An 11452-nucleotide genomic window follows, 5' to 3' on the forward strand; every position below is an offset into this window, starting at 1 on the left:
ATCCCTATCCCTCCCTCCCTGGCTATGGGGCCCCCTCTCAGTCCTTGTCCCCCCCCCTTAGGGCTTTTCTTTAGCCCCCTTCTCCTTTCTCCCCTCTCCGGTGCCCTGTGTCCCATCAGATCCGGGGCTGGGATGCTCTCAGAGGGTTCCCCATCAAGTCCTGGATCCTCTCAGAGGGTTCCCCATCATCTCCTTCCATCCCTCTGTGGGACTCCCCCCTCCCACCCCTCTTTCCTTATTAATTTTTCCCTCCTTTGGGATTCCAACCCATTTTCCTTGGGTCCTTCCAACCCTTTCCCTTAGTCCTTCAACCTTCTCCCTTCTTCTTCCCCAGCATAAGTTTGGATTCCCCCAGATCTTTCTTTGGTATTGCTGTATTACTGATGTATGTCCTGGTTTGGGTTGGACTGGCCCCTAAAACTCTAGAAACCCCACAAAAGGCTCCTTTTTTCGTGGTTCTGCGACGGCAGAGTTGGGTATAGGGCTTGGAGAGCAGATGAGGAGGAGGATGATGTCCCACCAGAGACCGCTGACGCTCACCCAAGTGTCTGCACGAGGGAAAAAGAAGAGGAAAAAGAGATGTCTCCTAGACCCTTGCTATGGGGAAGCCTTTGAGGGGCTGGAGTGGGTCCAGAGAAGGGCAACGGAGCTGGTGAGGGGTCTGGAGACCAAGGAGAAGGGTCTGGAGCCCAAGGAGAAGGGTCTGGAGAACTTGTGAGGAGCATCTGAGGGAGCTGGGGGGGTTGAGCCTGGAGAAAAGGAGACTAAGGGGAGACCTTCTGGCTCTCTCCAACCCCCGTTGGACCTTCTCCAACTCCAACCCACCAAAGGAGCGTGTAGCCAGGGGGGGTCGGTCTCTTCTCCCAACGGGACAAGAGGAAACGGCCTCAAGTTGCTCCAGGGGAGGTTTAGGATGGATTTGGGGAAAAATTATGAGAAGATTAAGCCCCATGGAATTTGCTCTGAGCTGCTTTTCGGGGCTGAGGAGCGTTTCTGAGAGGCAGGTGGAGAAAAAGCCTTCACTCAGCTCTTCCTCAGCACTCCTCCTCCTCCTCTCTCAGCCTCTTTAATCCCCTTGCTCCGCAGCGGGATCTGCAGAACGGGCGACGGGGACTCCTCACCGATACAAGAGCTGTTAAAAAAGGAGCCTTTTAACAGAGAAAACGAGAAAAAATACCCCAAAATCCCTCTCTGAGGAGCCGCACACGCCGTGGTGAGGGAGACCAGGCTGCTCCTCTCCAAGTCCCCCGGGGTAAGGGATAAAAGGGAGGTGACCTTGGGGACACACATGAAGGTGCCCCCCCTGCCCCCAGCTTTTCGCTCGCCCACGCAGGGCTGCTATTTATAATTTTTTTAGGTCTTTCAGGAGCCTTTTACTTGGTTTTATTGCTTTCTGCAAGACGAAGCCAAGCGAGGAGCCACCAGCATTTCCCTCTTATTTCAGGGCATTTATTCCTCAAGCAAAAGTCGCTTTGGATTCATTTCCAGTTTAATTTGGTTTTTTGGTTGTGGTTTTGTTTTTTTTTTGAGAACTTGTGAGGAGCAGCTGAGGGAGCCTGGAGAAAAGGAGGTTGAGGGGAGACCTTCTCCCTCTCTGCAACCCCCTGAAATGATGGTGTAGAGAGGTTCAGCTGGTGGTTTGCCCGTGTGATGGGTTCCAAGGGTGACCAAGGAGGCTTCCTTGATGGTTGTCATCAGGTTAAAACGTCGTTATTAGGTTAAATGAGCTTTTTCTGTGCCCTTTTTGGAGACTTTTCCACCCTCTGCTGCCCTCTCAACCCTCGTGCTTGGGATCTCCCAGCTCCTGTGGTTTGGGTGACCTCAAAGGTGAGCGTGGGCTCATTTTCTTAGAATGTTTCATGCAAATTTGGGGGTTTATGGGATCGACCGTTTGCAGAGAGCTAATTTGATGTGATGGGTTGTTTTTTTTGCTTTTCTAAATTAATGAAGGAATATAGGGGTAGAGAAGGATGGAGGTGACCACGAAGGCAGGTGTAGGAACTCGAACTGAGGCGAGCGGTTTAAATCCGGGCTGCTATTTATAATTTTTTTAGGTCTTTCAGGAGCCTTTTACTTGGTTTTATTGCTTTCTGCAAGGCGAAGCCAAGCGAGGAGCCACCAGCATTTCCCTCTTATTTCAGGGCATTTATTCCTGAAGCAAAAGTCGCTTTGGATTCATTTCCAGTTTAATTTGGTTTTTTGGTTGTGGTTTTGTTTTTTTTTTGAGAACTTGTGAGGAGCAGCTGAGGGAGCCTGGAGAAAAGGAGGTTGAGGGGAGACCTTCTCCCTCTCTGCAACCCCCTGAAATGATGGTGTAGAGAGGTTCAGCTGGTGGTTTGCCCGTGTGATGGGTTCCAAGGGTGACCAAGGAGGCTTCCTTGATGGTTGTCATCAGGTTAAAACGTCGTTATTAGGTTAAATGAGCTTTTTCTGTGCCCTTTTTGGAGACTTTTCCACCCTCTGCTGCCCTCTCAACCCTCGTGCTTGGGATCTCCCAGCTCCTGTGGTTTGGGTGACCTCAAAGGTGAGCGTGGGCTCATTTTCTTAGAATGTTTCATGCAAATTTGGGGGTTTATGGGATCGACCGTTTGCAGAGAGCTAATTTGATGTGATGGGTTGTTTTTTTTGCTTTTCTAAATTAATGAAGGAATATAGGGGTAGAGAAGGATGGAGGTGACCACGAAGGCAGGTGTAGGAACTCGAACTGAGGCGAGCGGTTTAAATCTGAGGAGGTTTCCTACTTGTAAGAAGTGGGAAAATTGGATAAAGTGGAGGTTGTTGGGGGTTTTTTAGACGTTTTTAAGAAGGAGGATTCTTCTTGGGCCATAATGATTTAATCCTGTCTGTAATTCCTTTATTTTATGTGATGGGCTCCGAGGGTGACCAAGGAGGCTTCCTTGATAGTTGTCATCAGGTTAAACATCATTATTAGGTTAAATGAGCTTTTTGTGCCCTTTTTGGAGACTTTTCCATGCTCTGCTGCCCTCTCAACCCTCGTGCTTGGGATCTCCCAGCTCCTGTGGTTTGGGTGACCTCAAAGGTGAGCGTGGGCTCATTTTCTTAGAATGTTTCATGCAAATTTTGGGGTTTATGGGATCGACCGTTTGTAGAGAGCTAATTTGACGTGATGGGTTGTTTTTTTTTTTGCTTTTCTAAATTAATGAAGGAATATAGGGGTAGAGAAGGATGGAGGTGACCACGAAGGCAGGTGTAGGAACTCGAACTGAGGCGAGCGGTTTAAATCCGAGGAGGTTTCCTACTTGTGAAAAGTGGGAAAATTGGATAAAGTGGAAATTGTTGGGGGTTTTTTTAGGCGTTTTTAAGAAGGAGGATTCTTCTTGGCCCGTGGCGATTTAATCCTGTCTGTAATTCCTTTATTTTTATTAAGACAATAAAAAAAGAAGCTCTTTTCTTTCGAGGAAGGCAGCAGCCACGAGGGCTCCGCTGGGCTGTTCCTGGGGGATTTTCCTGGGATCCCCCTCTTTTCTGTGCTCTGTGGGGCTGCCCCTTCTCGATGGGATAAACCCAGGAGGAGAGAGATAGGGATGGACTCGGTTGGTGCTGGAAGAGGCTCGTTGTGGGGGTGTTAATTACTCCACCACGCTCCGGGGCTCCAAGTATTGCCTCAGAGGTCGTGCGAGAGGCGATGTTTTTAAAAAGAAATCAAAAAAAAAAATCTAAAAAACCCAACAAACTAAGTACAGAAGTGAGGAGAGGGGGAAAAAAAAAGGTTGAAGTGCATATTTTAGCAGCCTTGTGATGGAAAGAATCTTCCACCCCACCCGAAAGGAGCCACTTTTGCAATTATTTGGAGTTCCCGGCTTGTTCCGGCCGCGGGGTCCGAGGGAGGTGGTGGCCGGGGGTTTCCAAATGGTGAGTGTTGGCTCGTCTGGCTGCGGAGGAGCCCGGCGCCATGTGGAATCACTTACTGGGGGCTGTGTTTAATATGCAAGTCAGATGTGCTGTGGTAGACACGCCGCCGGGACGCGGGGGTTACGCTCCAAAGCCATAAACAGATAGAGCTCCCTCGATCGGAGCGGGCTCTGCTTTGTGTCTCCTGCTCCTCTTCCCCCAGCAGCGCATCCAAAGCTTTTTGGGGGGAGCCTCCAACAGGGGTTCAGCCCTAAATCTGCCCCCCCCACACGTGGGTGAGCTTTTCCTCCAGCAGCATTAGTGGAAGGTATTACCCCAAGGAATGATTAACTCGCCTGCTATCTGCCAAATTACAGTGGGTCGGGCAGAGGAGTAACGTTGTATTTCCATGCTAGAAAAGAGAAAATTGTACAGGACACTAAAAAAAATAATCATGAAAACACATTACCCCTCTGTGAGCAAATCCTACCACTCCTTTCCTTGACTTCTTGTTCTGTGCTCAGCTGAAGACAAAAGGGAGGTTGATCTCTACTGTGTGTTGGGCTGGGATTTCTTAACCCCCTCCCGTATGTTCTTCTTCAAATGCAGTTTATAAAGATCTGTCTTCAGCCTGGAGAAGAGGAGGCTGAGGGGAGACCTTATTGCTCTCTCCAACTCCCGGAAAGGAGGGGGTAGAGAGATGGGGGTCGGTCTCTTTTCTCAAGTCACAGGCGACAGGACAAGAGGAAATGGCCTCAAGTTGCCCCAGGGGAGGTTCAGGCTGGATATTAGGAACAATTTTTTCCCTGAAAGGGTTCTCAGCCCTTGGAATGGGCTGCCCAGGGAGGGGGTTGAGGCCCCATCCCTGGAGGTGTTCAAAAGCCGGGTTGATGTGGTGCTGGGAGGGATGGTTTAGTGATGATGCTCCTTGTTTGTTGTGGGGGTGTCTATTTTTGTCAAAATTAGGTTGACGGTTGGACAAGATGATCTTGAAGGTCCCTTCCAACCTAGAAGATCCTGTGATTCTGTGTTTTGCCCTTGAAACACCACCTCGTGCGCAGCGCAAAGAACACGGCGCTTCTTTTTACCTCCATCAAAACCATCCCCTTGTTTTTCCTCTTGGGTTGTGTTCTGTGCTCCATACAGGATTTAAATCCCCCAGGATGCAGGGGGGGGTGTCCCTGCTTCCTCGAGGCCCGTGGAGGCAGAACAGGAGTCGGGATCCATCCCAAACCATTCCGTGATCCCTTCTGAAAAGCAAAATAAAACCCCAACTTTGTGTTTCCTGTTGGAGCTCGGCTGTTTCTTGTGTGGTCGCCGAAGCGGCCCCCAATGTTTATTGAATCGGGCATTTTCTCCCCAAAATCCACCAGGGATTGCGTGCCTGACTGACACTGGGAAGGGAATCCTCTGGGATGGGTGGGAATTCTGTCTGGGAGAACTGGCAGGGAGCTGTGGATTGTTTGGATGGCTTTTTGTGGAAAATTGCCCCCGTTTCGCGTGTCTCGTCAACAAACACCAAAAAAAGAGGAAAAAAAACCCCAAAAAACCAAATTAAACTGGAAATGAATCCAAAGCGCCTTTTGCTTTAGGAATAAATGCCCTGAAAGAGGAGGGAAATGCTGGTGACTCCTCGCTTGGCTTCGTCTTGCAGAAAGCAATAAAACCAAGTAAAAGGCTCCTGAAAGACCTAAAAAAATTATAAATCCCAGCCCTGTGTGGGTGAGTGAAACGCTGGGGGCAGGGGGGGCACCTTCACGTGTGTCCCCAAGGTCACCTCCCTTTTATACCTTACCTGGGGGACTTGGAGAGGAGCAGCCTGGTAAAAACCCAATTTTGTGTTTCCTGCTGGAGCTCGGCCGTTTCTTGTGTGGTCACCTCCGTTGCCGCCCCCAATATTTATTGAATCGGGCATTTTCTCCCCAAAATCCACCAGGGATTGCGTGCCTGACTGACACTGGGAAGGGAATCCTCTGGGATGGGTGGGAATTCTGTCTGGGAGAACTGGCAGGGAGCTGTGGATTGTTTGGATGGCTTTTTGTGGAAAATTGCCCCCGTTTCGCGTGTCTCGTCAACAAACACCAAAAAAAGAGGAAAAAAAACCCCAAAAAACCAAATTAAACTGGAAATGAATCCAAAGCGACTTTTGCTTCAGGAATAAATGCCCTGAAAGAGGAGGGAAATGCTGGTGACTCCTCGCTTGGCTTCGTCTTGCAGAAAGCAATAAAACCAAGTAAAAGGCTCCTGAAAGACCTAAAAAAATTATAAATCCCAGCCCTGTGTGGGTGAGTGAAACGCTGGGGGCAGGGGGGGCACCTTCACGTGTGTCCCCAAGGTCACCTCCCTTTTATACCTTACCTGGGGGACTTGGAGAGGAGCAGCCTGGTAAAAACCCAATTTTGTGTTTCCTGCTGGAGCTCGGCCGTTTCTTGTGTGGTCACCTCCGTTGCCGCCCCCAATATTTATTGAATCGGGCATTTTCTCCCCAAAATCCACCAGGGATTGCGTGCCTGACTGACATTGGGAAGGGAATCCTCTGGGATGGGTGGGAATTCTGTCTGGGAGAACTGGCAGGGAGCTGTGGATTGTTTGGATGGCTTTTTGTGGAAAATTGCCCCCGTTTCGCGTGTCTCGTCAACAAACACCAAAAAAAGAGGAAAAAAAACCCCAAAAAACCAAATTAAACTGGAAATGAATCCAAAGCGACTTTTGCTTCAGGAATAAATGCCCTGAAAGAGGAGGGAAATGCTGGTGACTCCTCGCTTGGCTTCGTCTTGCAGAAAGCAATAAAACCAACTAAAAGGCTCCTGAAAGACCTAAAAAAATTTATAAATACCAGCCCTGCGTGGGCGAGCGAAAAGCTGGGGGCAGGGGGGGCACCTTCATGTGTGTCCCCAAGGTCACCTCCCTTTTATCCCTTACCCCGGGGGACTTGGAGAGGAGCAGCCTGGTCTCCCTCACCACGGCGTGTGCGGCTCCTCAGAGAGGGATTTTGGGGTATTTTTTCTCGTTTTCTCTGTTAAAAGGCTCCTTTTTTAACAGCTCTTGCATCGGTGAGGAGTCCCCGTCGCCCGTTCTGCAGATCCCGCTGCGGAGCAAGGGGATTAAAGAGGCTGAGCGAGGAGGAGGAGTGCTGAGGAAGAGCTGAGTGAAGGCTTTTTCTCCACCTGCCTCTCAGAAACGCTCCTCAGCCCCGAAAAGCAGCTCAGAGCAAATTCCATGGGGCTTAAGGGAGACTGACCCCCCCCTGGCTACACCCTCCTTTGGTGGGTTGGGGTTGGAGAAGGTCCAACGGGGGTTGGAGAGAGCGAGAAGGTCTCCCCTCAGCCTCCTTTTCTCCAGGCTGAACCCCTCCAGCTCCCTCAGATGCTCCTCACAAGTTCTCCAGCCCCTTCTCCATGGGCTCCAGCCCCTTCCCCTTGATCTCCAGATCCTTCTCCTTGGGCTCCAGACCCCTCCTCAGCTCCGTGTCCCTTCTCTGGACCCACTCCACCCCCTCAATGGCTTTTTTTTTTGTGGTGAGGGCCCCAAAACTGACCCCAGCCCTCCAGGTGGGACCTCCCCAGTGCCCAGTCCAGGGGGACCATCACCTCCCAGGTGGCCACACTGTTCCTGACGCAGGCCAGGGTGCTGTTGGCCTTCTTGGCCACCTGGGCACACTGCTGGCTCACGTTCGACCAAAGTCCTGGCGATTCAAAGATTGAAAGAAGGAGAGGGCAAGGCTTGTTGTTAGAGCAAACACCTCTAGTTCTGGCATGAGGGTTAAAATAAAAATAAAAGGGATTTAATCTGGAGCTGGGGTTGTTCAGCCTGGAGAAGAGGAGGCTGAGGGGAGACCTCCTCGTGCTCTAGAGCTACCTGGGAGGAGGGACGTGGGGATTGGTCTTGTCTCCCAAGTCCCAGGAGATAGGACAAGGGGAAATGGCCTTAAGTTGCACCAGGGGAGGTTTAGATTGGATATTGGGAAACATTTCTTCACAGAAAGAGTTATTTGAGAATTGGAATAGGCTGCCCAGGGAAGGCGTTGAGGCATCGTCGCTGAAGGTGTTCAGAAGACGGGTTGACGTGCTCCTCCGGAATAGGGTTTAGTGATTTTTATTTCTTTTTAGTTATTTTTTTCAGAGTTAGGTTGATGGTTGGACTGGATGATCTCTAGGGTCCCTTCCAACCTAGATGATTCTATGTGATTGATTCTATGATTTGGGCTACAAACTGATTGCCACGAGGGCTGTGTTTTGGCCAGCTGGTGGGTCCTTAAAGCTGGGTGAGGGCTCAGACCTTCTGAATTACTTCTGAAAAGACTTGTCATTCCCCAAATCAACCTTCTGAACCCAAGTCAACCAGGGCTAACGCTTCAGGCTCTGCTTTCCTCAAACACTTCAGTATAACCAAGCTAATCCTGGTTTTATCCTGTGATTCACCCTTTGGGGTCTCCATCCTCCCTAAGATCCCTGTGGCACAAAGAGGAGGTTGGCCCTGGTGGGGTGTTTGTCTTCTCCTCTTGTTCCACCCTGCGGCGCGTGTCCCGGTCCTCCCACCCCATTTCCAGGGAGAGCTGCCAAAAAAAGTGAGTTCATGCCTTTTGGGATCACGTCTCCAGGCTGTTGTTTTGACCCGGGTACGGGATGTTCGGGCACAAAAGGCAGGTGGTTTCTTGCGGGGCGGGCGACGACGCGCCGCCCAGGTCACCTGCTTTGGTTTTTATCTCCAAGGGAAGGAATGTCAATAATCGGGGAGCACCTGAGGCGGGTTGAGCAAACCTGCTGAGCTTGTTGACAACCCTTCAGGGAGGAAAAGCACCTCGCTGCCCTGCTGCTCTGCACCTGGTCCCCGGCCCTCTGCCAAAAGCTTTTTCCCCCCAAGTTAGTTTTTTCCAATAATAGCTTTTCTGTAGGAATCTTTCTTTTTTAACTCAGTGGTTCTCCTGTTCTGCTTGTGTGGACATCACACACCTACAGCTTGCCTTGAAGCCCATAGTTTTCATACAAGACACAACTGAGCTCCATAGGGAGGGCCCTGCTCCCGTAGGTGGGGAAAACACTTAAGTTTATGTCTTTTTGGGTCTGGATGTGGGTGATGCTTGAGGAAAGTGGCTTCCCAGGCTCTTGTGTTATAGAATCATAGAGTCATAGACTTGCCCAGGCTGGAAGGGACCTCCAAAGGCCATCTAGTCCCACCCCCCCGCAGTCAGCAGGGACACCCCCAACTAGACCAGGTTGCCCAGGGCCTCATCAGGCCTCACTAGGCCTCACCTTGAATATCTCCAGGGAAGGGGCCTCAACCACCTCCCTGGGCAACCTGTCCCAGTGCTCCACCACCCTCCCAGTGAAGAACCCTCTCCTCATCTCCAGTCTAAATCCCCTCACACACTCTTGAACTTTATTGAGGTCCCTCAGCTCAGGGGTGGGACAGCAAGACCCTTCTGTCACCGGGTTGTCACTTTGGCCAGCTTTCCATAAACCAAATCTCTTCCCAAAACGTTCATTTCTAGCAGCGGGAGCTTTGCATTCTTCTTTTCCTGCCCTAATTAGACTTTATCCTGGAGGGAGTTCTTGCTGTGCAATCGCACAGCGCTCGATGGTGCCCAGAGTGTCGTAAAAACTTGGAAATCACCCTCATGGGCTGCAAAAATGTCCCATTTGAAGTGGTATTGTCCAAAAGCAGAGCGGGCTCTGTTGTTCCCTGAGAGCTGTGGTGAATAACACAAATATTTGAGGCTGAATTAGGCTGGTGGGACGAGGCTGAGGTGTGTGAGGCTCAATCTGAGCTGGGGTGGCTGAAGTGGAGGGAATAATGGAGCAGAAGTAGAGGTAGATGGAGCAGGAGGAGGTACTGGGTGAACCCTGCTCTTTGGGGAACAGCAGCTCAGGTGTGAAATGTCTCTCTTTTGCAGGGCAATCGGGAGGAAGCGGATAATCCCAACACCGGGATCGGCGCTTTCCGCTTCATGCTGGAATCCAACAAGGGCAAATCCATGCTGGAGTTCCAGGTAGGGCTCAGAATTTGATGCCACACTCCGAGGGGTGGTTGAATCCATCTCTCAGCTACATCTTACCTTTTTAAATACCTGCTTTATATTTATATATATCTGCTACATCTTTATATTTAGAGGAAAAGCGGCGTTTTCCCCTTAGAACATGGCTCGGGATTTGTGGCGCTTCCAGGTGCTGTTAAAGCAGTGAAATGTTTGGAATTAGGTCTCTTTCTAAATGCTCTTGTTTCTGTTTGAGGCCCCATCCCTGGAGGTGTTCAAAAGCCGGGTTGATGTGGTGCTGGGAGGGATGGTTTAGTGATGATGCTCCTTGTTAGTTGTGGGGGTGTCTATTTTTGTCAGTTGGGTTGACGGTTGGACAAGATGATCTTGAAGGTCCCTTCCAACCTAGAAGATTCTGGGATTCTGTGATTCTCTTTGATATTTACCCGGCTCAGTAGCGTGAAAGGGTCGTTTATTCTTCTGATACGGTGTTTTTAGGGACATGGCATTTAGGGAACCGCTGCTGGAGGTGCAGACACTACCCTCGTGGCGTGAACCCAGCCCTTTTCATTTGTGGTTTTTATCCTCTCCCAGTAAAAGGGGAGAGATCTCCCTTCCCTTGGGTGAAGATCTTTGATTATGGAATTAGGAGCCTTGATGACTCTCATTAGGTGCCCTCAGCCCGCAGCGTTAGTTGAAATATCCTCAATTCTCTCTCTCCTTCCAACAAAACATCTGCAAAATGAAAAGCAGAAGCTGCTACAGCACTTAACGGGCTGCGGGTAGCGGAGCAGAAGGAGTCTGTAGGACTGAGATTCATCTGGGCTTTATTCCAGCCTTTTTGGGGAAAAAACTGCTCCGACGAGCAGAGCTGAGCCAGGTAAAGCAGAGTGTTCAGAACGTTCTCAATTCCACCTGGGATTTCAGCCCGTTCCTCGTCCCCGGCACGTCCGGAGACGTTACGCCAGAGCTTTGAGACTCCTCAACCCTTTTCCTTTCAACTCAGGGCTCCAAAAAAGTAACTCAAAACGATTCTCCTGCCGCCGAGTTGGACTCGTAACCGCACCGACTGGAATTGGGATTTTAATTTTTTTTAGAAGAGGAGAAACGAGACGGTAACTCGGCTCCGCAGGGTTTGGATGCCTCTCAAATTCGGTGCCTTAATTCCCCCGGTGTATTTGGGGTTCTTTGCTGCAGGGAAACTTTTCCCCCAGCTGATTTCCTTGCCTGGCTCCTTTCCCTTGAATGGAAAGAACTCGGTAGGAGGAAGAGAGAGGAGTGTTTATGTTCGTGGTGCTGTTTACACAACGTGACTCTCTGTTGTGTATGTTCTTGGGGCTGTGTTTGTCTTTGGGAAGCCGGAGATGTTTACGAAGGGATATTTGGGTGGCCTTGAGGAGAGAGAGCTGTTTGCTTGGAAAACGTGGGATTGTCACCCGCTTGGGCTGGTGAGGTGACGTGGAATCTGCCAGATGACAGAGTCTCTCCCTCTCTCCTCCTCTCTCTCTCTCTCTCTCTCTCTCAGAATCCTGAAATCCCCAGGGCAGAGAGAAGCCTCGCTGTGCTTTGTCTCCTCCATAATCCACTCATCTTCCCCAGGGGATTTTTGTCTGGGGGGGGGGGGGG

At 50.4% G+C, this 11452-nt stretch overlaps 1 protein-coding gene across 1 annotated transcript in view; it reads left to right on the forward strand.

Moving 5' to 3' along the window:
* Nucleotides 1-11452, forward strand: part of LIX1L (limb and CNS expressed 1 like) — a 14832-nt gene that overhangs the window by 1096 nt on the left and 2284 nt on the right. The window contains exon 2 of the mRNA XM_014959593.1: nt 9746-9841. Coding sequence (XP_014815079.1) covers nt 9746-9841 — 96 coding nt within the window. The remainder of the gene's footprint in view (nt 1-9745; nt 9842-11452) is intronic.

This window comes from Calidris pugnax, unplaced genomic scaffold (assembly GCF_001431845.1).
Source record: "Calidris pugnax isolate Ruff unplaced genomic scaffold, ASM143184v1 scaffold460, whole genome shotgun sequence".
NCBI classification, from domain to species: domain Eukaryota; kingdom Metazoa; phylum Chordata; class Aves; order Charadriiformes; family Scolopacidae; genus Calidris; species Calidris pugnax.